The sequence below is a fragment of the Cydia pomonella genome, chromosome 3 (assembly GCF_033807575.1).
Source record: "Cydia pomonella isolate Wapato2018A chromosome 3, ilCydPomo1, whole genome shotgun sequence".
NCBI lineage: Eukaryota > Metazoa > Arthropoda > Insecta > Lepidoptera > Tortricidae > Cydia > Cydia pomonella.
In genome coordinates, this window is record NC_084705.1 from 32,886,760 (window position 1) to 32,912,983 (window position 26,224).

At 37.9% G+C, this 26,224-nt stretch overlaps 2 protein-coding genes across 3 annotated transcripts; one reads left to right on the forward strand and one right to left on the reverse strand.

The window, feature by feature from the left end:
• Window positions 1-1,956: 1,956 nt before the first annotated feature.
• Window positions 1,957-10,876, reverse strand: LOC133516586 (juvenile hormone epoxide hydrolase-like). 2 transcript variants are annotated; one of them, XM_061849594.1, is made up of 8 exons: window positions 10,820-10,876; window positions 7,314-7,505; window positions 6,773-7,000; window positions 5,461-5,625; window positions 4,827-4,973; window positions 4,098-4,299; window positions 3,314-3,548; window positions 1,957-2,782 (listed from the first exon to the last, which is right to left on the reverse strand). In XM_061849594.1, the coding sequence occupies exons 2-8, from the start codon at window positions 7,503-7,505 to the stop codon at window positions 2,554-2,556; spliced, it is 1,398 nt and encodes a 465-aa protein (XP_061705578.1). In that variant the 5' UTR covers window positions 10,820-10,876; the 3' UTR covers window positions 1,957-2,553. The 2 variants fall into 2 exon arrangements, with proteins under 2 accessions (XP_061705578.1, XP_061705577.1); XM_061849593.1 differs by lacking the exon at window positions 10,820-10,876 and adding an exon at window positions 9,496-9,609.
• A 5,074-nt stretch (window positions 10,877-15,950) lies between these two features.
• On the forward strand, window positions 15,951-26,077 carry LOC133516587 (juvenile hormone epoxide hydrolase-like). Its single transcript, XM_061849595.1, has 7 exons — window positions 15,951-16,288; window positions 17,137-17,364; window positions 17,896-18,057; window positions 18,702-18,839; window positions 19,103-19,330; window positions 20,714-20,940; window positions 22,137-26,077. The coding sequence occupies exons 1-7, from the start codon at window positions 16,103-16,105 to the stop codon at window positions 22,348-22,350; spliced, it is 1,383 nt and encodes a 460-aa protein (XP_061705579.1). The 5' UTR covers window positions 15,951-16,102; the 3' UTR covers window positions 22,351-26,077.
• Window positions 26,078-26,224: the final 147 nt, after the last annotated feature.

Sequence of the window (26,224 nt, forward strand, 5' to 3'; positions counted from 1 at the left end):
TTGTTTTTGGATATTAAAAGTACGTTAGAAAAAAACACTTTTCTGATATTTAAGGATGACTTAAGCTAGATGGGTCCGGCTCGGGACCCTTCGTTTTTTGGTACGGGTATCGGTGATCTCTTGATTCGAATCTTCGGGCCTGGATCCGGACTATTCTAGCGTTTGAGTCATTTATTCTACTATTTTAATCCCGGATGTTAATAATGAATAATTTTAGGAAACATTTTCATATGCCCTTTAGTTCCTCGAAAGTCAAAGCCCATACGATTAAGAAATTTTGATGGCGGCGTTTGATTAGATTACTTAAATGAAATCAATATCAACATTATAGATCGTGTCATTCACGAAGACGTACGCCTTGACTCGTATTACCGTGTTACTAAAGGTTAGATTTGACGAATCTGCGCGCCATCGTGGATGACAAGATCTATATCTTAGATATCAATACTCGTATCATTATCACAAAGTATAATAATCATAAATAGAGTAAAACTATTCAACTATTCGTTGTTTGGCTGTCTATTAAGTTGAGTTTTGTACATTGTCCATTTAATAAAATAAATACTACTTACGGAAATTTCAAATTATGAAAACATATACTGATCGGATTAATTAAAACTCTGTAAACAACTAACGGCCCGATTCGAAGAATAAGATACGATAACGATAAGTTCTGGTTTAGATAAGTTCTCGTTTAGACATCGTTTGTATATCGTATAATTAACAGAAGCAGCTCGATTCGGGCAAGCAATGTCATTTTGACGTTAGAAATATCGTAGATAGATCTTATTGGGATCACAGCGGAATCGAAACAAACGTCAATTTCGATATGTCGTTTAGTTATCGATCTTTTACATATCTTTCCAAGATCTTAAACGTGGCTTAATCATTCTTCGAATCGGGCCGTAAACCTTATGTGTCGACTTGATTGTTATATCGTCTATCTCGCCTAGTACCCATAGTACAAGCTTGGTGTAGTTTGGGGATAGTTCGATCTGTGTAAAATTGTCCCCAAAATATTTATTTATATTTGATTGAAAAATCATTTTCTTAAATTGCTATATTTTAATGATCAATAGAATTGGCGCTCTATCATTTAATTGACCAACAAATAAAGTCCGTGACTGTACCAAAGTGCCAAAAATATGTATACACGACTTTTTTTATTTTATTATTAAGACTTTATTTCGCACATCAAAGATCCATATGTTAGGTACAGTCAGCATCAATAGTAGCGGATGAAACAACGCGCCAAATGTATCTGCCATTCCGGATAACTTTTCCAAATATAGATAAATCTCTAAAATATACATTCAGAAGTATATCTTTTACCGTCTTAATTGTTTTACATATAGAACCACCACATTTTGCTAAGCTGTTACAGAACGGTAGATACTTATGAAACCTTGTTTGATCCGCTACTTTTGATGCTGACTGTACAATATTACTTATCACTATGTTAGTATTGACCATTATTGCCCATATATTAAGGTAGTGTACTTATACATATTTTTGGCACATGTTTCGTACCGATATTTTCAGACGTGACTTTACCTACTCAAAGTGCACAGTCGCCATCAGACATAGACGAGTGGCTAAGATGCTAAAAATTATTTAATATTACGAAGGTGGCAATTAAATCTTCCACCTTACAGAAAACAGCAGCCAAATAACACTAGACCCTACTCATAGTGTTGTGTTCCTGCCGGTGAGTAAGGTTGCCAGAGCTCAACGATGGGGGGGCGGGTTTAGGGTCGGCAACGCGCATGTAACTCCTCTGGAGTTGCAGGCGTACATAGGCTACGGAGACTGCTTACCATCAGGCGGGCCGTATGCTTGTTTGCCACCGACGTAGTATAAAAAAAAATGAGTAACATAAAGCTGTGTGGGCATAAGTAATATAATCTGATTTTTATCATATTTTTTTTTTTCATGTAAGGTTTAAAAAGAAACAAAAACATTTAACACTTTATTACAAAAATATAATAATATAAAAACCTTTCCATAAACTCGCAAAACAAATGTAACAAACATATTCTTATACTTAAACAACGATGTAAGGCCAGTTCATATCTAGTATCTTTCAACTACAGCTTAGGCGAAAAATACGTCGTAAAAAATCTCAGAAGAAGGTTTCGTTCTCAACATTTTTAATCCTCCAAAACTTAACCGATCGTAACGAAATTTTGGAAACGGAATGAGAAAGAAACTATATATGTCCCACCGATTTTTGCGTTTATTATTGCTGATTCTGTATGCTAGGCGTCTGTTTACGGCGCATTTAACGCTTTTTAAAGTTACCTAATTAGTTATAAAAACAAAATGTAGATACTAGTAAGATTGAACTCATAAAAAAAAACTCATCTAGGGCCAAAATCCAGAGCGGAAAATGTCAAAAACGTTCGTATGAAAAAACGACCACTAATATTTCCTCTTAAGTAGACGCCAACGTAGACGCTAGTGTGGCCTTAGTATCCTTCAATCCTCACCATCATTTTGTTCTAAAATCACTTCAATAATCTACTATTCTTCTAAACATGTTCCCTAATATCACTACAGCTCAGTCTTCTTAGCTTCCTTCTTCAGCTTCCTAAAAGCAGTCACAGCCGTCAACACATCCTCAGAGAAGACCTTCGGCAGCTCGAAGGCGAGGAAGTGTCCACCGTCGTCGATGGCGTTGGCGTGCACCAGGTTGGGGAACTTGGTACGAAGGATCCTGGCGGATAGGAAAGCGAGTTCGTTTTTCGCTTGGATCACCCAGGTTGGCACTGGAGTTGGAATCCTGAAAAAAAGTACTGTGAGTTCGAGTCTAAATTAGCACGAATAATAGTCTTACTTGTCTACGAGTAGGTACAGCGTTAAGCATGACTCACGTTAGAACGGCACGGGTACGATTTTTCAATACCCTTTTTCTAATGCTAAAAACAAAACGTAGAAAGTAATTGTGCAGGTGTAATGCTTTTAAAATGTCCAGCAGGTTTTTAATAATTGTTTTCGTATCATAATTTATAACTGATCATACTAGAAGAATCTTTCAACATCTATCCAGCTACAGGCCTGTCCCATCTGGTTCAAATTGATAATTTAATCAGAAAAAAATGACGTCAATCTCATCTACTGTCTACATGTACACAATTGCACAGTGGCATTTACGAACCAACGTCCTTCAATTTCATTTCTGCACCTACATCACCTGATCTCTCGTCTGGAAAAATCTCCCGTCTGGACTGGCCTTAACTTTAATTGTATTAAATACAGGAATAAAATTTAAAAGACGGGAGGTAGGTAATATATATCAGTTAATAATACTCACTCATCCAACTGTAATGCGAAATGTCTCTTGTTGAAACTCTCAGAGTACAATCTCACAGACGTGGTGAAGGAGTTGGTGGCCCAGTAGCACATAAGGTTGTCGAGCAGCTGGTCTTTGCTCCAGTGCTTGTCGAGGCCGCCGTCGGGCAGCTGCTTGTACTCGTTCTTGGTCCAGGTCGAGAACTTCTCTAGAATGTAGGCGAGGAGGCCGACGGGGGAGTCGGAGATGGCTACACCTGTGAAAAATCATTTTTTTGTATTAAGTAAATTGGGGCATTTTACGAGAATGCCGCTGTTATAAATACTGAAAAAGCAATATTTGACTGGTAATTACTTTTAGACTTGGGCAACAAACTGGCAGTATATTCTCGAGCTTTGCACTTTTCATTGTGGTAGCTACGATATAAGGCAAAAGCATTTCGTAAACGACATATTCTTGGAAAAGGATCGAAAATTCTAAAAAAATAGCTTAATATTGTTTTGTGCTCTTGACACTTTGCTCAATTCAAATTATAGAATACCTAAAAGCCAAAAGGCTTACCGTTCGTTTTAAGACGAAGACCTAAGATTTTGGTTTAAAGACTTTGAAGTTTCACAACTTATGGAATATACTAGTTTACTAATAAGTGAAGGATAAGATAAGGGAACATTACATAAGCTGAAAAAAAGAGGTGTATCTGAAGTCCTCAACACCAATTACACAGTTCAAACCCTCTTTGGGCTTAGCCCTGTGCTGCAGTGACACGTCGTATAAGTTTTTGGTGGTATTCAAGTTTTATACATACCTATAGTATCAGGCTTGGTGGCCTGTATATGCATGTAACCGGTTTCCTCTATCAGCCGAGCGAAGTTCGTGGTGAGAGGGTACATGCGGTCAGCCAAGTGTGACTCCACCACGAATGAAGGCAGAACTGCGCCAAGTGCGTTCAGGATGTTAGCCTTAGTGGACATGGTGGCGCCCATGTTGGTGTGGTAGCCGAGGATTTCCTTGAATAATATGAGAGTCATGAAAATGCCGGCCAGATGTGAATACTCTGATACTATTTATCATCCTTCTAGGCTCTCACATTGTCTGATTAAATATCGGATGTCGGAGGACCTTTGGAGAAAAACAGCTGCTAAAAATGCTCTTGGCATCAAGTTCTATTTTTTGCATTAACGCTTTCTTTTAAACAAGCATTAATGTAGAGAGTAAGGTAGATGGGGTAAGAGAAACACTTGTAGGGAATCCTCATACTGTTTTTCTTTCCCCGGGAAAGATAAACTACCCCAACTCTCTCTCTCTCACTCTTACCCCAATTGATCTTATTACTAAATTACTATATAAATATATATATATAAGGTAGTTTTTTCTTCTTTATAGTCATATCTGAATATAGTGATCTAATATGGTCAAGGAATTTGATTCCTGTACTATTTCATCATCACCTTAGAACAGTGACAATCAATATTGTCAATTTGACAAGGTGCGAAATGACCCAGAAATATAATTTCTTGAAATCACAGAAACTTACATCAGGGAACAGCGTAGCCATGACGCTAGCAATGAGGCTGCCCCAATCTCCACCCTGAACGTAGAACTTCTTGAAGCCAAGCCGGTGCATCAGGTTACGCATCACAACTGAGATCTCCGCGGCTCCGAGACCTGGACGGACAGCAGCCTGAAAATATTGGAACAGTTGAATGGAATGCATTCTCGACTCGACTGAGGTTTTATTAAGAGATATTTTTTGGGCTTAATGGTTGGCAACACATGAAATTGCAAGCGTTCGTAGGCTAACCACGGATGATCAGTGTTTGTTTGCCTCATGCAGGTGACCGTTAATCTAATACGACATCCTGACTGACTAGCCATACATTAAGGTACCCTTTTGATTCAGACTACACCAGCATTACTGCTGCAGTATTGCAGCGCGACGTTACTTCCGACACATTTCTGCCACAAATGACAAAAATCCGGACTGCAACATCAATTTTGTTATTTTCTGCAGCAATGCAGTCGGCAGTAATAACGGGTTGCTATAATGCAGCAGTAAGATGTTTCAGTCTGAATCCGAACGGTACTTCAATAAATAAGTATATTGGGCACTGTCTAAAACCATGGAGAGTAAATATATCAAAGATAAACTTTTTCTCTTCTACACTTACATCAGAGAACCCATATCCTGGCAGACTGGGCACGATAGCCTCAATGGCGAAGTCCCGGTCCTTGCTGACGGCGGTCAGGAGAGGCAGTGCCTCGTAGAACTCCCTGACTGACCCTGGCCACCCGTGCAAGAAGAGCATGGGGACCACTTCCACTCCTGCTGGGACCTGTAATCAATAGCACCATCAACTTATAGCAGAGCTTAAAATAAAATGTGTGCACAATCCAACAATCAAGGCGGCATAAATAAAATTGATAACCTTGTCTTTCAAATTCGTTTGATAAATTACACAGAAATCCTAAAGGCTTGGGCAAACCACTTCTCAAGGAACGTTAACGCACCCGACCGTTAACGTTAAGCAGCATAATTTATGACAAAAAAAGGTTCTTCTGGTGCTTTATCCTTTACGGATTTCGGCTACCGCAGTCCAAAACTTTATACCCACAGTCTTTCAGCTCAACAAGGCGGCATCCATTTTCTTCTAACTCCTGGGTTATTTGTCGTCATCCTCTGCTCTGTTCTCTTTCTTTTTTTGCATAGTTACTATAGTCGTTAGATTTGTAGCTGGCCCTCAACGGCTTATCCATTGTCTATTGTTAACTAAAACGGCGCGTATAATTCTAATAGGCACCTGAGCGCGGGCTAGTCTAACGCTCAAAAAACCAGTATAGGTGTGCTCTCCCATAACGCGCCTTTGTTACGCATATCAAGGACACATTTTAGGCTGGTACGGTAGCGTTCGACTCGCCGGCACTCAGTAACCGTATAGGGACCACACAAGAACTTGCAAATAATTTTTCCATTTGTTAATTTTGAATCTTATTTCAATTACCATAGGAGTTGTAATTAAATAACCGGTTAAAGTGACCGGGCCCTTTTTTTTGCAGGTAGTGGCACGCGCCGTTTTAGTTAACAATGGACAATGGATAAGCTGTTGAGGGCCAGCTACAAATCTAACGACTGTAACAGCAACACTCTTGTAGCGTTAGATTACAAAAGACAGATATAAATAGAGACACACGTACTTTAATAATACGGTTCTAGGCTGGGTAGGGCTACCCCGTCGTCAAAGCCCAGAATTTTTTTGATAGATCTAAATCTGTGCCACGGATTTTTGATCTTAGTTAGCCCATTACGAGGGATCTGCTCCAGCGATTAGGGATCTGACCAGCGATCAGCGATAGCTTCACCGTGATGTTTAATGCAGGCGGACATTTGAGGAACTAAGACTCCGTCGGCACTCTTAACTGGCCATAGATCGATCTTATGTCATTGAAATAAGGTATGCAAAACGTCAGAATACGAGTACATACCTCCGGCTTAACCCTGATGAAGTGAATATCCAGCCCTTGGATATTAGTCTTGAACTGCGGGAACTTGTTGAAGAACTTCTCCCTCTCCTGGAAGTTATATTTCTCAGCCCAGTACGTAACCCAGCTGTCCAGCTGCTTGCTGTTGAAGCCGTATTGGAAGCCGATGTTCTCTAGCGGAGGGGTCCACTTGCGATGGTTCTTTAAGCGCTCTTTAAGGTCATGGATCATCTGCAAGTAATGAAAATAAAAATCTATTTGTCTTCAATTTGAGCATATTATGAATGTTAAAAACCAACAGTTTTAATCTCCAGAACCACATGCAAAGCGCTCCCCTGAGAAGATACCGAATGAATATTGACAAAGTAATTGTTTATGCATGTAAATTACTTAATATCCTTAGAGCCCATTAACTTATACATGACAAGTAATTTGAATTCATACGACTGCCTTTTTATGGTTTCAATTTTGATAAAGTCAATATAGGGCACAGTAAATTACTTACTGCTGATAGGTTACTGTTCATGGGAAATGTAGAACTTACCGGAGCAGAGAACTGCACTTTAAAAGATCTGACGCTGGTATCCTGCTTAGCCTGGAGCTCTTTCGGTCCCCACCATGCTTGGACGTCGATGGCGGGCAGCGGAGGTGGACTTTTCAGGAACAAAACGTATATAAACCCAAGGAATGGGGCAGCTAAGAGTGCCAGAAGGCCGAAGCACAGTAGACGTGCCATCTGAAATTGTAAGGATAATATTTAAATGACTATCTTATGTTTTGCAGTAAATTTTAAGGTTTTTACTTAACAGAGTGGACGATATGACATTCACTAGAATCTCTTATTTGATTTATGAGGTGTTTAATCCGAACCCTTACTTTTAAGAGATTATCTACTCATAACCAACGCACAGCTCTTCATATTTCTAAAGATCTTTGTTGTTCTAGTGGACGTTATGGAGAGATATACAGTTTACCATCAAACGTAGCAGACCAGACTACGCGTCAAAAGTATTTCTCTAAGAATTTAGGTCCAGTCTCTAATAATTTAACAACCCACTAGCAGGTTGGCAGGCGCAGCCGCGGAAAATGCCGCGAGGCTCAAGCGATTAAAATATGCCAACCTGGAACCAGCGTACGATTTTGTTCCGGTTGCGGTCGAAACGGCTGGGCCGTGGTGTTCGGAGGCGAAAAAATTGGTTAGAGATTTGGGGCGGCGTCTACGTGACAGAGGGTGCGATCCCCGTTCAGGCTCCTACTTAGTCCAACAAATATCGCTTGCCATCCAGCGCGGCAATTCCGCAAGTATTTTTGGTACTTTTGGACTGGGGAGTCGGAATGAGGTGGATATTTTAAGTAGGGCAGTATATTCATTAATTGTGTTTTTTTTATTTTTATTTTTTTTGTTTTTTTTAGTTTTAGTGTTTTTGTTTGCTTTTTTTGTCTTTTATGTACATGCGTTTGGTTTTTAGATTTTAAGTTTAGACATAGTGATTTTTGTGTATGTAATGTTATTTGTATTATCATAAGATTGTATAAAAAAAAATTGACGTGTACTCGTAGGCAAAAATGGCTGGTTTCAGAAATCAAAGTCCGTACATTTAACAAAAAGAGCTATGTCACTTTTATGTAGACCGGTACATAAAGTGATATATGATGTAAATCGATTAATTGAACTGTTTGACGTGTAAATATGTTATATTTATAAATAATCGAAATGAAATGAAATGAAAACATCCCTACCTATACTTTTGAACGCGAACGTAGATGTATTCCTTTATTTGGAAAATAATTATAAGATGGCAGATACTTTTGAAGCGTTGTTTCATCCGTTACTGCAGCATACGTGCAAAACAGAAACCATAACTGAATCCAGTTAGCATAGCTGCTCATTGTACCATTATCAACTCTATTAAGTAAACAATCGTAAACGTTACTGCAACCCCCATCTTTTTACGTTTTATTATATAGGTAAAAGACAAGACATGTATCTGTGACAATCACAAACAATTATCTACGAATATGTACAGACAACAAAAGTAAAGTAACAATATCTAATTGAGGCTGCAAGATAGTTAGCATTTTGTTCGTCATATGAAAATCAAAGTACCTAAACCGGTGCTAAAAATTGCATCAAATTAGTTGGCCAGCAGTGGGGAGCAAACCCACAGTTACGCAGCAGTGGGAAACAATATTTGTTAATAAAATTGAACCTTAAGAATCACTCTAGTAGATGTTACAGTCAATTTAACCATAAACATACTATCTATTGTACATAATGACATCATCAGAAGACCGGTGTTCGTGTGTGAAATCGTTTTGTCCTCGGCTATATTCTCACGTCTCAAAGTCCGGATAGGTATGAAAATTTTATCAGAAGTAAACAAGAAGTTATATACAAAATAACATTTAGATATGTATTAAGTATCGAATAACCAGATAACATTTAGTAACTAGGTGACTCCATGTTGATAAATACGATTTATACATGTAGATAAATAATTAAAGGGTGTTTATTTTGCCGTGCGTGGTTCTTACAGGAGTCACTTGAGAAAAAACTTTTTAGGTAAGTACATGAATAGAATATAATGATATAAGTACAGTATGTATTTAAAGTAGGTGCTTAAGTAATATGCTTCTTTGGATTTGCATTAATTATACCGGGAACTGAATTAATTAAACACCTACACAAGTTTATAGTGAAAGATTTGTTTTAAATGAATACGTACTGATTAGATGGTTCGAAACTAAGGAATGCAAACTAGACAATTTTTTTTTATGGTAGAGGAGGCAATCGAGTAGACGGATCACCTGATGGTAAGCGATTACCGCCGCCCATGGACACCTGCAACACCAGAGGGGTTGTAAGTGAGTTGCCGGCCTTTAAGATGGGAGTACGCTCTTTTCTTGAAGGTTTGAAGGTCGTATCGGTCCGGAAATACCGCAGGCGATAGTTAACAGTTAAGTTAATTAGTAGAGAAACACAGCTAAACTGTAGAATGAACTGTGTGTGTGTTTTATGGAAAATACCGGTTACTTAACCAGTAAATTGCTGGTATTTCTCATACTAAATATTCACCGGTTGTATTCCCTACGGTGACTTTTCTGTATAAAAAACAACGATTTAGGTACCTACATTTACGTTTCTTTCTACATACAGCATTCTTAAGGTCCATTAATTGTATGTCAGGAAAGACCCATAATGCTAAAGGTACTGTTCAAATCCAGACTGCATCGTCGTTACTGCTGCAGTAGTACTGCCGTATTTTAACGCCTAAATTTGCTGTTTTAATTTAACTATAGATGCTCGTAGATTTCTCTCTAATTCTTTATTGGCACACCTCAGTAAAAAATACAGAAGAAAAAAACAATTGATTAAATGTAGAGGCAAACTATATTTAATGTATACAATGAATAATCAAAAATAGAAAAAAGATTTGAAAGACCTCCGTCCACACTAGCGCCTCTAGCGACGAAATTAAACGCCTTAGTCATTGTTACATAACGTTACCCCACATTATCGATCGCCAACGGCCATGACTTTGAACATGAGCGTAATAAGCCGGCCGGTTTTGTAAACAAACCACACACCACACTGACTACATAACCTGCGCGGTGGTAGCATGGTTGCATTTTTATCATTTGTCACTATGCCTGTCACTTTCGCACTTACGTACCTGTTAGAACGTGACAGGCATGGTAACAGGCGATAAAAATATCACCGTGCTTAGCCCGCTGTTTTCATATATTTTATTATTCGAACATTTCGAAATACATACAAAACTCTACTTAACTAAGCAACCGTGTAATAAAATATCATAAGAAATGAGAAACGCGTTTTCTTCGAGAACAAAAAATTCCTTCTTCAACAAGTTTAACAACCAAATCACCTCTAATTATGACTGAGAACATAGCAACAACTGTATAATAATCTGTATAATATAATACGCAGCCTGACAATTCTTCTAACATGTTTATAGATGTTAGAAGTAAGTATCTATAATTAATAAGTAAGTATTCTTGTTTCAATCAAGAAAGAAAAACAAAACTTACTTTGTAAACAAATGAACGTCCGCTCTCCTTCCTTCCTCGAAACACACTGAAGCAGTCGTATAACTGTCAGTAAGATACGCTTAAAAAACATGTATCTTGTAATAGGTGTGGGTGAGCTCTGGATATGGAGAAGATCCGATTCTATTATTGTTAAAGACCGTTTCCATAGAAGGAAACGTGTTTCTATGGAGTGATCCAGAACTCACCAAACTTCACTACTGAAAAGTTCACAAATACCTTCGGCTAACTACAATCATAGATAGGGTCGCGGTTCAGGCCACTATGGAGTGAGAATAGGTATCCAAAAATTTAAGGTAGGACGCCAGGATACTATCCTCATCAAGCGCATGACATATCCAAATGAAAATCCCAAATTTATTTAATACACACCTTTATTCCTTAAATATATATGACCCGCTACGGTCAACACGAGTTATTTATTAGTAAATAAGTAATACTAAATACTTCTTAGTGACACCACTATTTCTTGAAATTTACACTAAATACATCATAGACATCTCTGTGTCTACGGACAACAATATCAAAATTTGTCTTCCTAACATAACACTGTCTAAAGTAAAAGTTATGCCCCAACCTCCGGGGATGTTTAGCAGTAAGCAATTGCTCACAGGGATTACAGGTTACCTGTTCAGCATAAAGGGTCCATATTTAACTAAAGGTATATCATAAAAGTCTTAACTTCACGGACACTGCCAAGAAGAACGCTGCCACCGGATGGCACAGCCTTAAAAAACCAGGGTCCAGGAAAAAACCAGGGTCCAGAAAAAAAACCAGGGTCCAGAGAAAAAACCAGGGTCCAGAGAAAAAACCCTAAGAACAAAGAAAATGTTCTAGGTTAAAAAAAATTATGTTTTAACACGTTTAGTTTTATAGAAGGCACAGCGCGATTTAAATTACGGCAATGAAGCGATTAAATGACTTACCGGGGTTTATGCCGGGTCCATTATTTCCTATACCAACGACGGCGCCTGCAGACCGCGTGGCAAGACGAAGAGGTGGTTGACGTTACATTAGGTTTTGCTGGAAAATCCACATAAAACACTATATTAACCCATTTGCGAAAGGACACACTACCTCCGCCTTTCCTTCTTTATATATTTAAAAAGTGTGGAAACTCACCAAGTTATGTTAAATTGAAGGGAAAAGATTAGCAGCCGCCATTTTAGGTAGGCTCTAAGACGCTAAATTATGCACATTTTGGGACGAGCTGTAACAAAATTACATTAACGATTACTAACTTGAATTTACCACAGTTTTAGGAAATAAAACCTTCAAGTAGGTTACATACCCCTAAGATTGATTGCCGAAAGATTTTCTAATATCCTTCACATCTTGAAGATCGATCGAACAATGATTTATCAAAATTCCAATCCGAGAAACCATAGACAAACTGATGAATGAAAACCTACCCATTCAATGGATACGGCGACTGACCGGTTTGACCCTCGGAATAATTCGAAACATCAACAATAAAAAGAGTTACTCATTTTGGGAAGCAAATAATACGGACTTTATTAATAATTGGAAATTATAAAAAGATAAAAGAACCACAAGTATATGTTTATTGTCGTACAACAAGTGTGACCGACCATCTGTTACGGAACCATGGACAAAAAAACCAAATGACATTGACAGCCGTCAGTGTCTACCGCTGAAATAAACAACTGCTCGGTTTTATCGAAATCATACTGTTAATACGTGGTATTTCTATGTTTTAAAATGTGTTTCAATTGTGAAATGTATATACCACAACGAAAACAAAGTGCCTGTGTCCTAGCACAACGCAGGAACACGACATGGATGCGCAAAATGCAACGGAGTGAACGCACAGACTGACCTAACGCTCCGGTAAGTTTTGTCCACTCAATATAGCTAAAAGCGTATCTGTAAAGTTGAAAATATCACTACAGGTCTCAGTCCTTGACTGACCCACTATGACATCCGTGTCGAAGACATTTCAACTACCAAATCTTACCAAAACAAACATACCATTTTCTAACCTATAAAGTACCTATATAATATGCTACTCAGCTGTTTATAACACTGGGTGGATACCCCAAAGTGTTACAATCTATTACTGTTCTTGAAAAAACAACTTTGCTACTTATATTATTAAGGTTGAAATTTAAAAACTGCTGCATTGTGTTGTCAAATTTAGAAAAGGTAATAATATAAATGCATCTTTACGATATTACGGTAATATAGCGTTAGGTATGGCGAATAGAGCATGACTTTGACTCGTTTAAACTTAGACAAGTTTAGACGAAGAAGTTAATTGTTATTTGACGACCGGTCTGGCTAGTGATCGATGAGCACAGATATTTGTTCCTGAGTCATGGATGTTTTCTATGTATTTAAGTATTTGAATATTATATATATCGTTGTCTGAGTACCCACAATACAAGCCTTCTTAGCTTACCGTGGGACTTAGTCAATTTGTGTAAGATTGTCACTATAATGTTTATTTATTTTTCAAACTAAAATAATGTAAAAATTCAAAAGATTTGTAAGTTAAATAATCTTTATTGCACCAACAACAATACAGTTTATGTAAACAGTACTAAGAAATTATAAAGAAAAATATAATGAGGTTATAATGGGTTTATAGGTGGTCTTATCGCTAAAAAGCGTTCCTTTCCAGACAACCTTTGGGTAGCGGTGTTTGGGACGGTTGGGTTTGGGTAAGTTGTGTGTTTAATTTGTATGTCATTATGTTTTTTTCATATTGGTGAGCAATAAAGAATATTTTTATTGTAGCGGGAAATGTAGAGCTCATATAAAATTTAACGTGTAGTGCAACGAGGGAAAAATAGGGAATAAGAACACACGAACACACATACTTGTAGGCCTACAAAACATAGAATACGAGGATAATGGCAACTTAAGAGGAAAGGGGACGGCTTCTCCATACAAATGTAGTCCCCATTTTCCTCTCTGGTTTTTGAATTATAATATTTTTATATAATTTGATGTGTATTAACCATAGCTATGCCTCTACGTTTGACTGTTTTCGTTTTTTTTAATTATTTTAAAAATAGGAGCAAAAAACTGATTTCATACAAATTTTAAAATGCTCCTAACTATTGTAATAGTCAAAAATTCGGAAAAAATCAAACATAGGGGCATATCTGTGGTTGATATACAACAAATTGTGTCAAAATATTTTCAGTAATGTTAATATCCATTACTGAAAATATTTTGACGATTGGCGATTGGCGCGGGTCCTACACCTTCGTCCTAAAGCAGAGACAGATAATCAACGTAGTTTCAACAGATTTTTGAACATGGGAAGAGATATAAAAAAAAAATTTTTCGGTGTTTCCCTTGAGTTTCGTGCTATTGAGGTTCCACTGTAAGAACTTATAATATCGACACGGACAAAGTGCCCAAAATATGTATACAGTACCATAATGTATGGACAATAAGGTGGTATATATATATATATATATATATATATAATTTTTTGGGTTCAATACCTTGACTGTATGTGCATGTAGATAATTTTGACTCGTAATCTTATCCGCTAAATTTGGATAGCTTAAATTAAACGTCAAGTAAGTATATTTACAGTATATATGGTGCTACTTTACCGCACTAGTGCTAAAATTAGCATATTACGTTACTATGTCGAACATTTAAAGGTCCATATGTACTGTAAAACGTTGTACGATACATGTGCGAATAGGTAATTCGCAACTCGTGTCGATTTAAAACACTCCCTTCGGTCGTGTTTTAATTTATCGCCACTCGTTTCGAATTTCCTATTTTTCACACTTGTATCGTAATGTACTATTGTTAAACAGGTTTTTTGGCCTGGTGGCTATAATACTTATTTATATTTATCATTTTGATAATAAAATAATAATAATAATTTAGCCTATATACGTTCCACTGCTGGGCACAGGCCTCCTCTCATGCGCGAGAGGGCTCGGGCTATAGTCCCCACGCTAGCCCAATGCGGATTGGGGACTTCACATACACCTTTGAATTTCTTCGCAGATGCATGCAGGTTTCCTCACGATGTTTTCCTTCACCGAAAAGCAAGTGGTGAATATCAAATGATATTTCGTACATAAGTTCCGAAAAACTCATTGGTACGAGCCAGGATTTGAACCCACGACCTCCGGATTGAAAGTCGGACGTCATATCCACTCGGCCACCACCGCTTACCATTTGATAAACCCTCTTTTAATTTTAAACTTATACAAAAAAATGTCAAGTTCGTTCTTATCGCACTTGATAAGATTATTTCAAACATTCATTTCTAATTGTTTGCCCTAAGTCTTGCAGTCACTACGCTGTTTGGAAGTGCGAGAATATTTTCAAGGTGCGATTTTTATCTTTTACTCAGCATTAATAACTCCTATAAACATATAGTGTTAAGATGTTGTATTTATTTGGCGATCGGTTTGACCTAGTGGTTACCCTGCCTACTAAGCTGATGGTCCCGCGGGTTCAAATCCTGGTAAGGGCATTTATTCGTGTGATGAGCATGGATATTTGTTCCTGAGTCATGGGTGTTTTCTATGTATTTAAGTATTTATAAATATTTATATATTATATATATCGTTGTCTAAGTACCCTCAACACAAGCCTTATTGAGCTTACTGTGGGACTTAGTCAATTTGTGTAATAATGTCCTATAATATTTATTATTTATTATTATTCTTTAAAATCCTAGAAAAACTAGCAACAACAACGAAGCCTAAACTTAGAGACCCTTTTGAAATATAACGGGTAGATACACCGAGCTGCGGTGGCAGCATGATTCCATTGTTATCGCTTGTCACTATGGTCGTCACTTTCGCACTTACATACTGGTTAGAACGTGACAGGCATGGTGACATATGATAAAGACCAGACCACTTTAGCCCTATTGATGCTACTCTTGTCCGTGTCAAGGGACAGCAACAGCACCCTCCTAAATTAAAAAATAAAATAAAATAAAATATTTTTATTTCAGAACAATCAGAATTCCATAAAAAAAATAAAACATTGTTAGTACCATCGATATAGCTAGGGGTTAGTAAGTACATTAAAATCAAATCAAATCCAAACATAATAAGAATAATAAATAATTAATAATATTTACATAATAACAATGAAATCATGATTCATATTAAATAAAAATTAGTTGAAATAATGAATACAAAAATAATTAATATATTAACATGTAAAATTAAAGACTGTTACGAGTGTATGGAATTCAATAAGCCTAGGTAATTATTGATTTATTTTATTTCCATTGATTATTTTTTCTAGATGGCACGCCTACTATGCTTCGTTCTCCTGCTGTTTTCTTCCCCACTCCTCATTGTTATATACATCTTGTTCCTGAGGAGTCCCCTGCCGCTGCCCGATGTCGATGTCGATGCATGGTGGGGAGCTGGAGAGGAAACCAAGCAGAATACCAGTGTCAGGTCTTTTGAAGTGCAGTTTAGTGCTTCGGTAAGACATTTTACGACCGGTTTTGACGACCGGTTTGGCCTAGTGGGTAGTGAACCTGCCTACGAAGCTGATGGTCCCGGGTTCAAATCCTGGTAAGGGCATTTATTCGTGTGATGAGCATGGATATTTGTTCCTGAGTCATGGGTGTTTTCTAAGTATTTATACATATTTATATATTATATATATCGTTGTCTAAGTACCCTCAATACAAGCCTTATTGAGCTTACTGTGGGACTTAGTCAATTTGTGTAATAATGTCCTTTAATATTTATTATTATTTTAACTTACTTAATTGGCTCGGTGGCCTAAAATGAGACTTGGCCTCCGACACAAGACTGCAAAGCCACTTATTCAGTTCTGCACTATTTCTCGCCAAATTTCGACTCGGAGTTCGCGCAGATCCACCTCCACCATGACGCTGTGTGTCAGTCATTTTTATTTAATCTAAACTTGTCCCGTTGTTTGTATGTTTACAATCAAATCTTGCAAGATAAATTAGACCCACGTCGTATTCGATTGAAGTGAAACTTCACATAAGTAAGTTGAGTGACAAAGCGATATTATGGTACAATCGAGCTGATCTGATGGAGACCGGAGGTGGCCATAGGAACTCTGTGATAAAACAAGGCCACCTAATTGTGCTGGAGTTGCGGTAGAATTGTCTCGAGTAGAAGTTGCCAGTTGTGTACGATCAGCGAAATGCTTAACTAGAATCATAAATGAGATACCTACATCAATTTTGAATTTTCCACCATTATCACCAAAACCCCACAAATGTTTCGCCGTTGAACGCGATCACAATAAAAAAGTAAGCGTATGAAAAACAATGCTTCAATATTTATTTTTAGATGATACAAGACCTCAAAAAACGCCTGAAGAACCATCGCAAGTGGACGCCTCCACTAGAAGACATAGGCTTCGAATATGGATTCAATACTGAACAGCTGGACAGCTGGGTCTCGTACTGGAGCGACAAATACAACTTCCAAGAGAGGGAGAGGTTCTTCAACAAGTTCCCGCAATTCAAGACCAATATACAGGGATTGGATATTCACTTCATCAGGGTCCAGCCAGAGGTATATCCGAGTTAAGAAAATTAAAAGTAAACAAAAAGTAAAAATGCTGTAAAGATCCTTTCTCCCTCTCTTTTTCAGGCCGTTGCCACCCAATGCTCCTAGATTATGTGCTATACGTATCCATTTTCTATCTGGTATTTTGCCCAGATTGTCGGACCACGTCATTTGCTGCCTACCCACGTTTCGGCGACCAGAAGATGGTCTGCATTCAAATACTTTCCTGTTCCACCTTCCATCATGCATATGCATGGGCTACCCACTTACACTCTCTCCGACATATGAACTTGTCAATAGAGATCGTTGAAAGCCTATGCAGCCAAAATGACTGTATAGCTGGGCTGCGTAAATTTCCTCGACGTCAGTCTTTTCAGAATTATTTAACGGGCAATAAATATGATTCCGTTTTAACAGACTTTTCACCTTAATTTTCACTGATAACCGCTTGACTCGTGCTAACATGCCATAATTGCCAAAACATAGCAGGCAATGCATTGAAACCAATATACTAGTCTACTTCCTCCTTGATTCCAGGTCTCAGGTATGGAGATTGTTCCTATGTTATTCCTTCACACCTGGCCAGGGTCAGTGAGGGAGATCTACGAGGCGCTGCCTCTCCTGACCGCCGTGAGAGACGACCAGGACTTCGCCATCGAAGCCATCGTGCCAAGCTGGCCTGGCTGTGGATTCTCTGATGTAAGTATAGTTATTACTAAAGTGTTAGCTGGTGAAATACTTGTGAAGTTATCACTATAAGTGTTAGCTGGTGAAATACTTCAAAATTTATGTGGACGAGAAGCAATCAGGAGGGCAGGGGTGTTAAAATATTTTTTGTGAATATTACTCAATGGTTTGTCCTGGATTGCTCCTAAGCCCACCGTTTTCAGAAAAACCGCCAGGTTTAAGGATGCGGATTAAAGCTAAGGAGAGGCTTAATGCCTTCCACTTATATAATTTTTTCCCTACCTACACTAAACTATTTACTACTCATATATGTAGTTATAGTTCGGAACCATCAATTTTACTTCTTTCTTAGCCTGTGGAATTTTAAAGAGTAATATCTACAATTAGCTTTCACCATTTATATTTACGATTATTATCTTCAAATAGTTTTCGCAAACCAACTCCTAATGGAGTCCCATGATGGCCACGAATCACGACCTAAATCTGCGGCTGAACGCGCGTAAAAATATTCCTGTCCAGTCTATGATGCCGGCGGTCAATGACAACGTGCGAGTGGATCAGCAATATAATTATGTGCATGCAATAGAGATAGGAACAGGCGTGTCAATGTACGTAATTCCTTGTGCTAAGCGTCCTTTCTTTAACAATATAACTAGGCTCCAGTTCGGCCAGGCCTCGGACTCGCGGGGATGGCAGTGGTCCTGCGTAACCTGATGCATCGACTAGGCTTCAAGAAGTTCTACTTGCAAGGTGGAGATATAATTGGCATCACCTTGGCCACCCTGTTTCCTCAGGTAAGACTTCATGATATCAATTTTTTTCGTGACTTTTATCTTAGTAACGTTCGAAGCAAATATCGATTTCTATTAATGCTCGCTATCGTATGTACATTTGAGAAATGTTCATTCAGACGCCAGGAATTTACCTTAGTTTTTATTATAGTACAGTTCTCTTTTGAAATGCAATATTCCTTGACATTCGAAGACCCATCCAATTATTTTAATGTACTCTCGCGCCATAATTTCTTAATTCAAACTGATTTACCGTATTTTTTCAGGAAGTCCTTGGCTTCCACTCAAACGTTGGTGCTTCTGCATCTACCAGCGCAATCCTCCTCAACCTGATTGGAGCATGGTTGCCGTCTTTCGTGGTGGAACCTCACCTAGCAGACCGAATGTATCCTTTGAGCTCAACCTTCGGCTTTCTGCTCGAGGAGTCCGGCTATGTGCATCTTCAGGCCACGAAGCCCGACACTCTAGGTAAAGCAGCGGTTCCTATCCTGGGGGTAAAACTGGTATTTCACGGGGGTAATAAGCTTAATTAAAGATAACAAAAGATTAGTCCTATAAGAAAGACTATTGATGATTATTGGAAGGAGGGGTAAGATCAGGATCCCTAGTTAGTCTTAGGGGTGACACAACTGAAAAGGTTAGGAATCTCTGAGGTAAAGATTGTTGTGGTTTTGAAAGTGTCGATTTAATTTCAGAATAGCATTATAGCGACCCTAAGTCAGCAGTCGCGCCTTTTTTACGAAAATAGGGTCCAACCGTTAGCTGTCCAAATGGACATTGCAAGTGCAACCTGACCTAACTTGCTGACCAAAATAGTTTATAATTTAGATGCTCAAACCGACCATATACGCATATAGACCGTCGGCTTCACAAAATTTACAGTTAGCTATAAACAGCTGGAATAAATAACAACATCCATTTTAACATTTGACGACCGGTTTGGCCTAGTGGGTAGTGACCCTGCCTACGAAGCTGATGGTCCCGGGTTCAAATCCTAGTAAGGGCATTTATTCGTGTGATGAGCATGGATACTTGTTCCTGAGTCATGGGTGTTTTCTATGTATTTAAGTATTTATAAAAATTTATATATTATATATATCGTTGTCTAAGTACCCTCAACACAAGCCTTATTGAGCTTACTGTGGGACTTAGTCAATTTGTGTAATAATGTCCTATAATATTTATTTATTTATTTATTTAATTTAGCAAACCAAGCTACAGTTTCCATCTAGACTGCGATTTTTATGAGTCACTTTTGATTTATTTACCAATTCATTTGAGTATTCATGTCATTAGAGTAATTCGCTAACTACTTTCCAATAAATACTATAAGTATGTCACTTAAGGCCTCGATGCCGGAACGCGGTTCCGCGTACTAGGAAGCTATTTGAAAGTTTTTTTTATTTTTTTATTTATGATATAAAGATTTTAACAGTGTATTCCTGGTCACATTTGTGTATAATGTCATATAAAACTTTTCTGGATTTCGCCTAATTTCAGAGTTAATACCACTTAAAAACAAACATTTTCTTAATGTAACTTAACGCGAAACGCCTCTTTGATGGCGAAGATGCCATTATGGGGCGTAGTCTAAATATCCTTATTGATAGATGTCAAAAAGTGACAAGTAACCTTTGCAAACACTAGGTTTTACAAAAAAATCATTTTTAGTGCCACTTTTACCATAACATTAAATTTTTACAAATACTTTTTTAGTACTAATACAATCAAAATTTTGAAAAAACAAAAACAAAGAAATATTTTTTGGCGAAATTTACTTACACTCATATAATATTCTTTCCTTCAATTGGCCTCAGAAGTGCGTGGTTATCTTTCGGGTTCCTCGTGTTACACCCTCTATACATTTTTTTTCAAAGGTCTCCGACTCCCCCGTGGGTCTGCTCGCCTACATCCTGGAGAAGTTCTCGACCTGGACCAAGAACGAGTACAAGCGGCTTCCTGACGGCGGCCTCGACAAGCACTGGAGCAAGGACCAGCTGCTCGACAACCTCATGTGCTACTGGGCCACCAACTCCTTCACCACGTCTGTGAGTGTATACGCTGAAATTTTTAGTAAGAGGCAGATAGAATTCCAGTTGGATGAGTAAGTATGATTACTCGAACGGTATTATTAAATGTGTTACCAAGTCAACTCGTAGGTTCATAAAGCTAGTCTAATACTTTGTCTGATAGACAAATCACGTTAAGTTTTCATCATTGTATCAAATGCTACGTTTAGTAGAGCTTATGTGCATTCTTACTGCAAAGTTAGCGTGGTCAACGTTAACTGTTCATTAAATGGGCCCCTGTTTTTATTTTCAAGTTTACTCTTTAGTTGTACCCTTTTAAGTTTTCGTGTTATAGCTAATTTCCTTTCTTGATGTTCAACAACGTCATATTAAAATCATAATATGAGGCTATTGCAGGTGCTTCTAATACGAATGGAGATGATTATAAGCATTAGAGTAGTGCTTATAATATCGGTATTGCTTCTACCAGGATACCCTCCTCCAATTGAGGGGGGATTTAAATCTTCTCGGATCAGGGGTGTAGGGTTAGAGCCGGTGTAGCTTTATTTGACGTTCATAAGCGCATTGTAATATGCCTACTTGAATAATAAACTATCTTTTTAATCTTTTTACCCATCATATCTGAACGGCTCACTGAATCATGGGTCACTGAATCATCGCAAAATAAATAATTGTACCGTACAGAAACGAGACATTCTACAAAACCGAAGTTTGACAGCGATTCAAGGACGAATCATGTTGTCCCTTTCTAATGCATGGCACTATCCCTTTCGGTTATTTAGGGTAATAAAATTCAAGTTATCTTATCTGTGGTTGTGCACGCAAAGGTGCGTCAAGTTTTGCTAACCGTAATCAATGCTCGTAGCAACGCTGAGCTGAACGAAGCCGAGAACGCTCAAAAAACCTAGTTTCCCCCCACTGGTATCATCATTCATCATTGTATGACAATTTGAGCCGAAATTATAATATTTTTCACATAGCCTGTATACGGTGATAGGTGTCATCTCAATACAATTTCGCATTTTAAGGTTATAAATTGTATGGAAACAATAGCTGTCACCGTACTCAAGCTCAAAAATATTGTAATAAAATTTATTTCACGTAGAACTCGATCATCGCCTTTAGTTCCCCGTTGCAATTTTTGGGAACTTTCAAATAAAGAATGAAAAGGGTCCTTATGCTCCACGAGAATATTCTGATGGAAAGGTCCTTATGCATATAAAGTATAAGGACCCTTCTCGAATGGAAAGCCACAAATATTTGCTTCCAGAATCCCAACCCCAGTGCCAACCTGGATCATCCAAGCAAAGAACGAGCTGATCTTCCAACCCTGGCGGATCCTGCGGAGGAAGTTCCCGAACCTGGTGCACGCCAACGCCATCGATGACGGCGGACACTTCCTCGCCTTCCAGCTGCCGAAGGTCTTCTCTGACGACGTGTTGAAGGCTATCGCGGCTTTTAGAAAGCTAAAGAGAGAAAACTGAGCTATAGAGTGCAAATTGTAATCATCTTCTTAGCGTTGTCCTGGCATTTCATGGAGTCCGTTCTGCCTAACCTCATGAATTGACACATACCCTAGTTTTACAAAAGCAACTGCCGACCTTCCAGCCCAGAGAGCAAATTAGGTCGTCAGGTTTCCGCAGGATTTTTTCCTTCACCGAAAAGCGGTCGGTAGGTACCTAATTAAACCACCGGACAAGAGCTAGTCGGACTCGCCCACCGAGGATTCCGTACAATTTTTTTTTTTAATATAATATTATAGGTTTAAACTTTTTCCTGTACTTGTAGTATAAGACGATGGCCCTCATGGATGATTTTTATGCAATAATGCGCAAACGATTAGCGTCCCAGATGTGTCGGGTGCGAGGCAGCGCCAACAGATTAATAGCGGCAATAGGTAAGAGAATGGATAACCCTTTTCAACGACATTGGGTGTCGTTGCATGCTCCAAAGCACCAAGATTGTAAATAAGCTATTATTAAGATAGAATTAGGATAAAGTATCATAGATATAAGTAGGTTTTACTGTACTTAACTAACAAATATGGACTGTAATTTGGTCTGAAATAAATATATATTGATTGATTGAAAACTAAAACTTGTGAAAGCGCCTGCAAAATGTAGATTAGCAAAATATCACATGTAGACGTGTTGTGATGATCTCATTGACGAATTGACCAACGGCTTTACGGCTCTTTCGAAGTACAATTTCAGCGACGACCCAAAAGAAGTTTTGGTCTCCGACATGAGCAGAAGGTACATGCCAGTTTCGAGACAACTTCGCGCGCAAACTCCCACCAGGGTGCGTAGACAAGATGCCGATCATTCACGCTCCATAGCGTAGTGTAGTTATCTCTCTCTATCACTCTTCCGTATTAGTGCGACAGAGACAGTTGCATTTCGTTGGCTACGGAGCGTTAACCATTTGCTTCTTGCCAACCCAGTCGGCTTGGAGATCGCGCAAGTCCGCTTCAACAGCGTCGCCCAGCGACACCTGGGACGTCAATTATACGACATACCTACAAACGATATCAAAATGAGAACTTATCTAAACCAGAACTTATCGTTATCGTATCTCATTCTTCGAATCGGGCCGTTACGCATTATTGACCGAAAGCCAACCGATCACCCGGCTTGGAACCTATTTAGGAAACATCGAGTCCTGACTTTGCCCTGTGTCTTTTGCAAATATGTTCGGCCTAACCTATAAAATTTACGGCGAGATAAACGAAAGGCTGTCACGCAGATAACGTGTTATAAATTTTATAATATATACGGCCTGTGCGGCCAGGGAAGTATATTCCCGTAAAATTAAGGGTTGTGAAAAATGCCTATATCTTTTGGAATTTTATACAGATCCGCGGGCGACGGCAGCTATATATACACATATAGGGATATAGTCTATTGATCAGAATGATTTTTAGTTTAAATTAATTATATTCCAGGTCTACAGGGACCTATAAAGTCAGGACATGGTACGGGAAAATGTAGGTCGTGCCGCAAATCTGGCTTTCTCTATACGGCGGGAAGTATATGACTCGTAAAGCACTGGAAGTAAGTATTTATAACTGACAGCTAGACACTTTTGCAACAGTTCTGCCTATGGAGATTTCATTCCTTACCTCTACCTTCCATACCTACTAGCGAAGGCCCGCGCGATGCTCGACGTTGTCGGACCTAACCTATATAACTGTGTACATTATAAACATTAAAAATTTGCCTAGTGATGATATATTTACAAACAAACTTAAAAACATGCTTATCGAGTTAGCATGCTATAACATCAACGAGTTTATACATAAGGGTCGTTGTTTTCACTGATAAATTTATTTACCAACCACTGTCTGTACCTATTGTACCTGTTGTGAGTTGTGAGTCTACTGTTTATAAAATATTTGTATAATAAAACTTTTTAGTTATAAGATATTTGACATGTAAACTGTTGTATATTTATAAATAAAAATAAGATATCGAAATCTGACCTATTTTGAAACCGAACGGAGCCCGGCTCATACCATTAACTTCCTACAAAATATCATGATGATGATAGCATTATCAATCGCTTTTCTTTGAAAGAAAGAATCGTGAAGAAACCTTTTTTTTATTGAATTGTTTGTAGGTAACTGTGAACAACCAAACACTCATTATACAATGAGAAGAGGCCGGTGGCTAGCACTAAGATGTATATATTGGCTGTCAATATGTGATAGTGAAGTAGGTACTAGTATCAGAATCATTTATTTGTAAAACATAGGCACAATTATGTCTTATAATTAAAACATTTTATGGAGCACTATGTTTTACCATTAGGCGTACGATTATTTTATAACAATAATGCTTTATCATGCATAATTATATAATATAATTAATGCTTAAATAAATTAATCAAAATACAAGATAATCATGCATTAAAAAAAGCTGCCAAGTGCGAGTCGGACTCGCCCATGAAGGGTTCCGTACCATTTATGACGTATTAAAAAAACTAATTACTAGATCTGGTTCAAACCAATTTTCGGTGGAAGTTTGCATGGTAATGTATATCATATATTTTTTTAGATTTTTCATTCTGTTATTTAGAAGTTACAGGGGGGGACACACTTTTTTTCACTTTGGAAGTGTCTCTCGCGCAAACTATTCAGTTTAGAAAAAAAAAGATATTAGAAACCTAAATATCATTTTTGAAGACCTATCCCTAGATACCCCACACGTATGGGTCTAATGAAAAAATTTTTTTTTTTAATTTTATGACGTATTAAAAAAAAACTACTTACTAGATCTCGTTCAAACCAATTTTCGGTGGAAGTTTGCATGGCAATGTATATCATATATATTTTTTTAGATTTTTCATTCTGTTATTTTAGAAGTTACGGGGGGGGGGCACACATTTTTCCACTTTGGAAGTGTCTCTCGCGCAAACTATTCAGTTTAGAAAAAAATGATATTAGAAACCTCAATATCATTTTTAAAGACCTATCCATAGATACCCCACACGTATGGGTTTGATGAAAAAAGATTTTTTGAGTTTCAGTTCTAAGTATGGGGAACCCCCAAAATTTATTGTTTTTTTTTCTATTTTTGTGTAAACATCTTAATGCGGTTCATAGAATACATCTACTTACCAAGTTTGAACAGTATAGCTCTTATAGTTTCGGAAAAAAGTGGCTGTGACATAATCGGACGAATCTATAAGGGTTCCGTTTTTTGCCATTTGGCTACGGAACCCTAAAAATTATATATATAACAAGGAGAACAATTACAAAATAATTTTAAATACCTAACCAATGATAATATATGAATAAGTAATATAAGAATGTAGTAATATAAGTAATTTAAGTTTAATAACATTTTTTTATTAAAGCTTTTTCTTGAATTTTCCATATTAAGCTCTTCATTTAGATTATTTAGAATGTTGTTAAATATTTGTGCCTTTCCCAATTAATTTTGCCGTTCTAAAGCTGTTTCACATATTTTATTACGCAATGATTTTTCATACAGAGGTCTTCGGGATTAAGATATTAATAGGGGTCATCCATTAATTCCATCACACGTTTAGGGGAGGGAGGGGGTCAAGAAAATGTGACAAGTTGTGACAAGGGGGAGGGGGGAGTGACAAACTTTGTGACGTCACTTTAACTTCATCAGTTTTTTTTATTCGCTGTGTGTATATCTTTTATCAATAATATATTAAAAATACCTAATTCGATTTGCGTCGAAAAATGTGACGTCACACCAGGGGTGGGAGGGGTTTGCCAAATGTGACCAAGTATGAAAAGGAGCCCCAAGGAGGGGTTTAAAAACCTCGAAATACGTGTGACGTAATTAATGGATGAACCCATATTAACTCTGCGTGATATTAAGT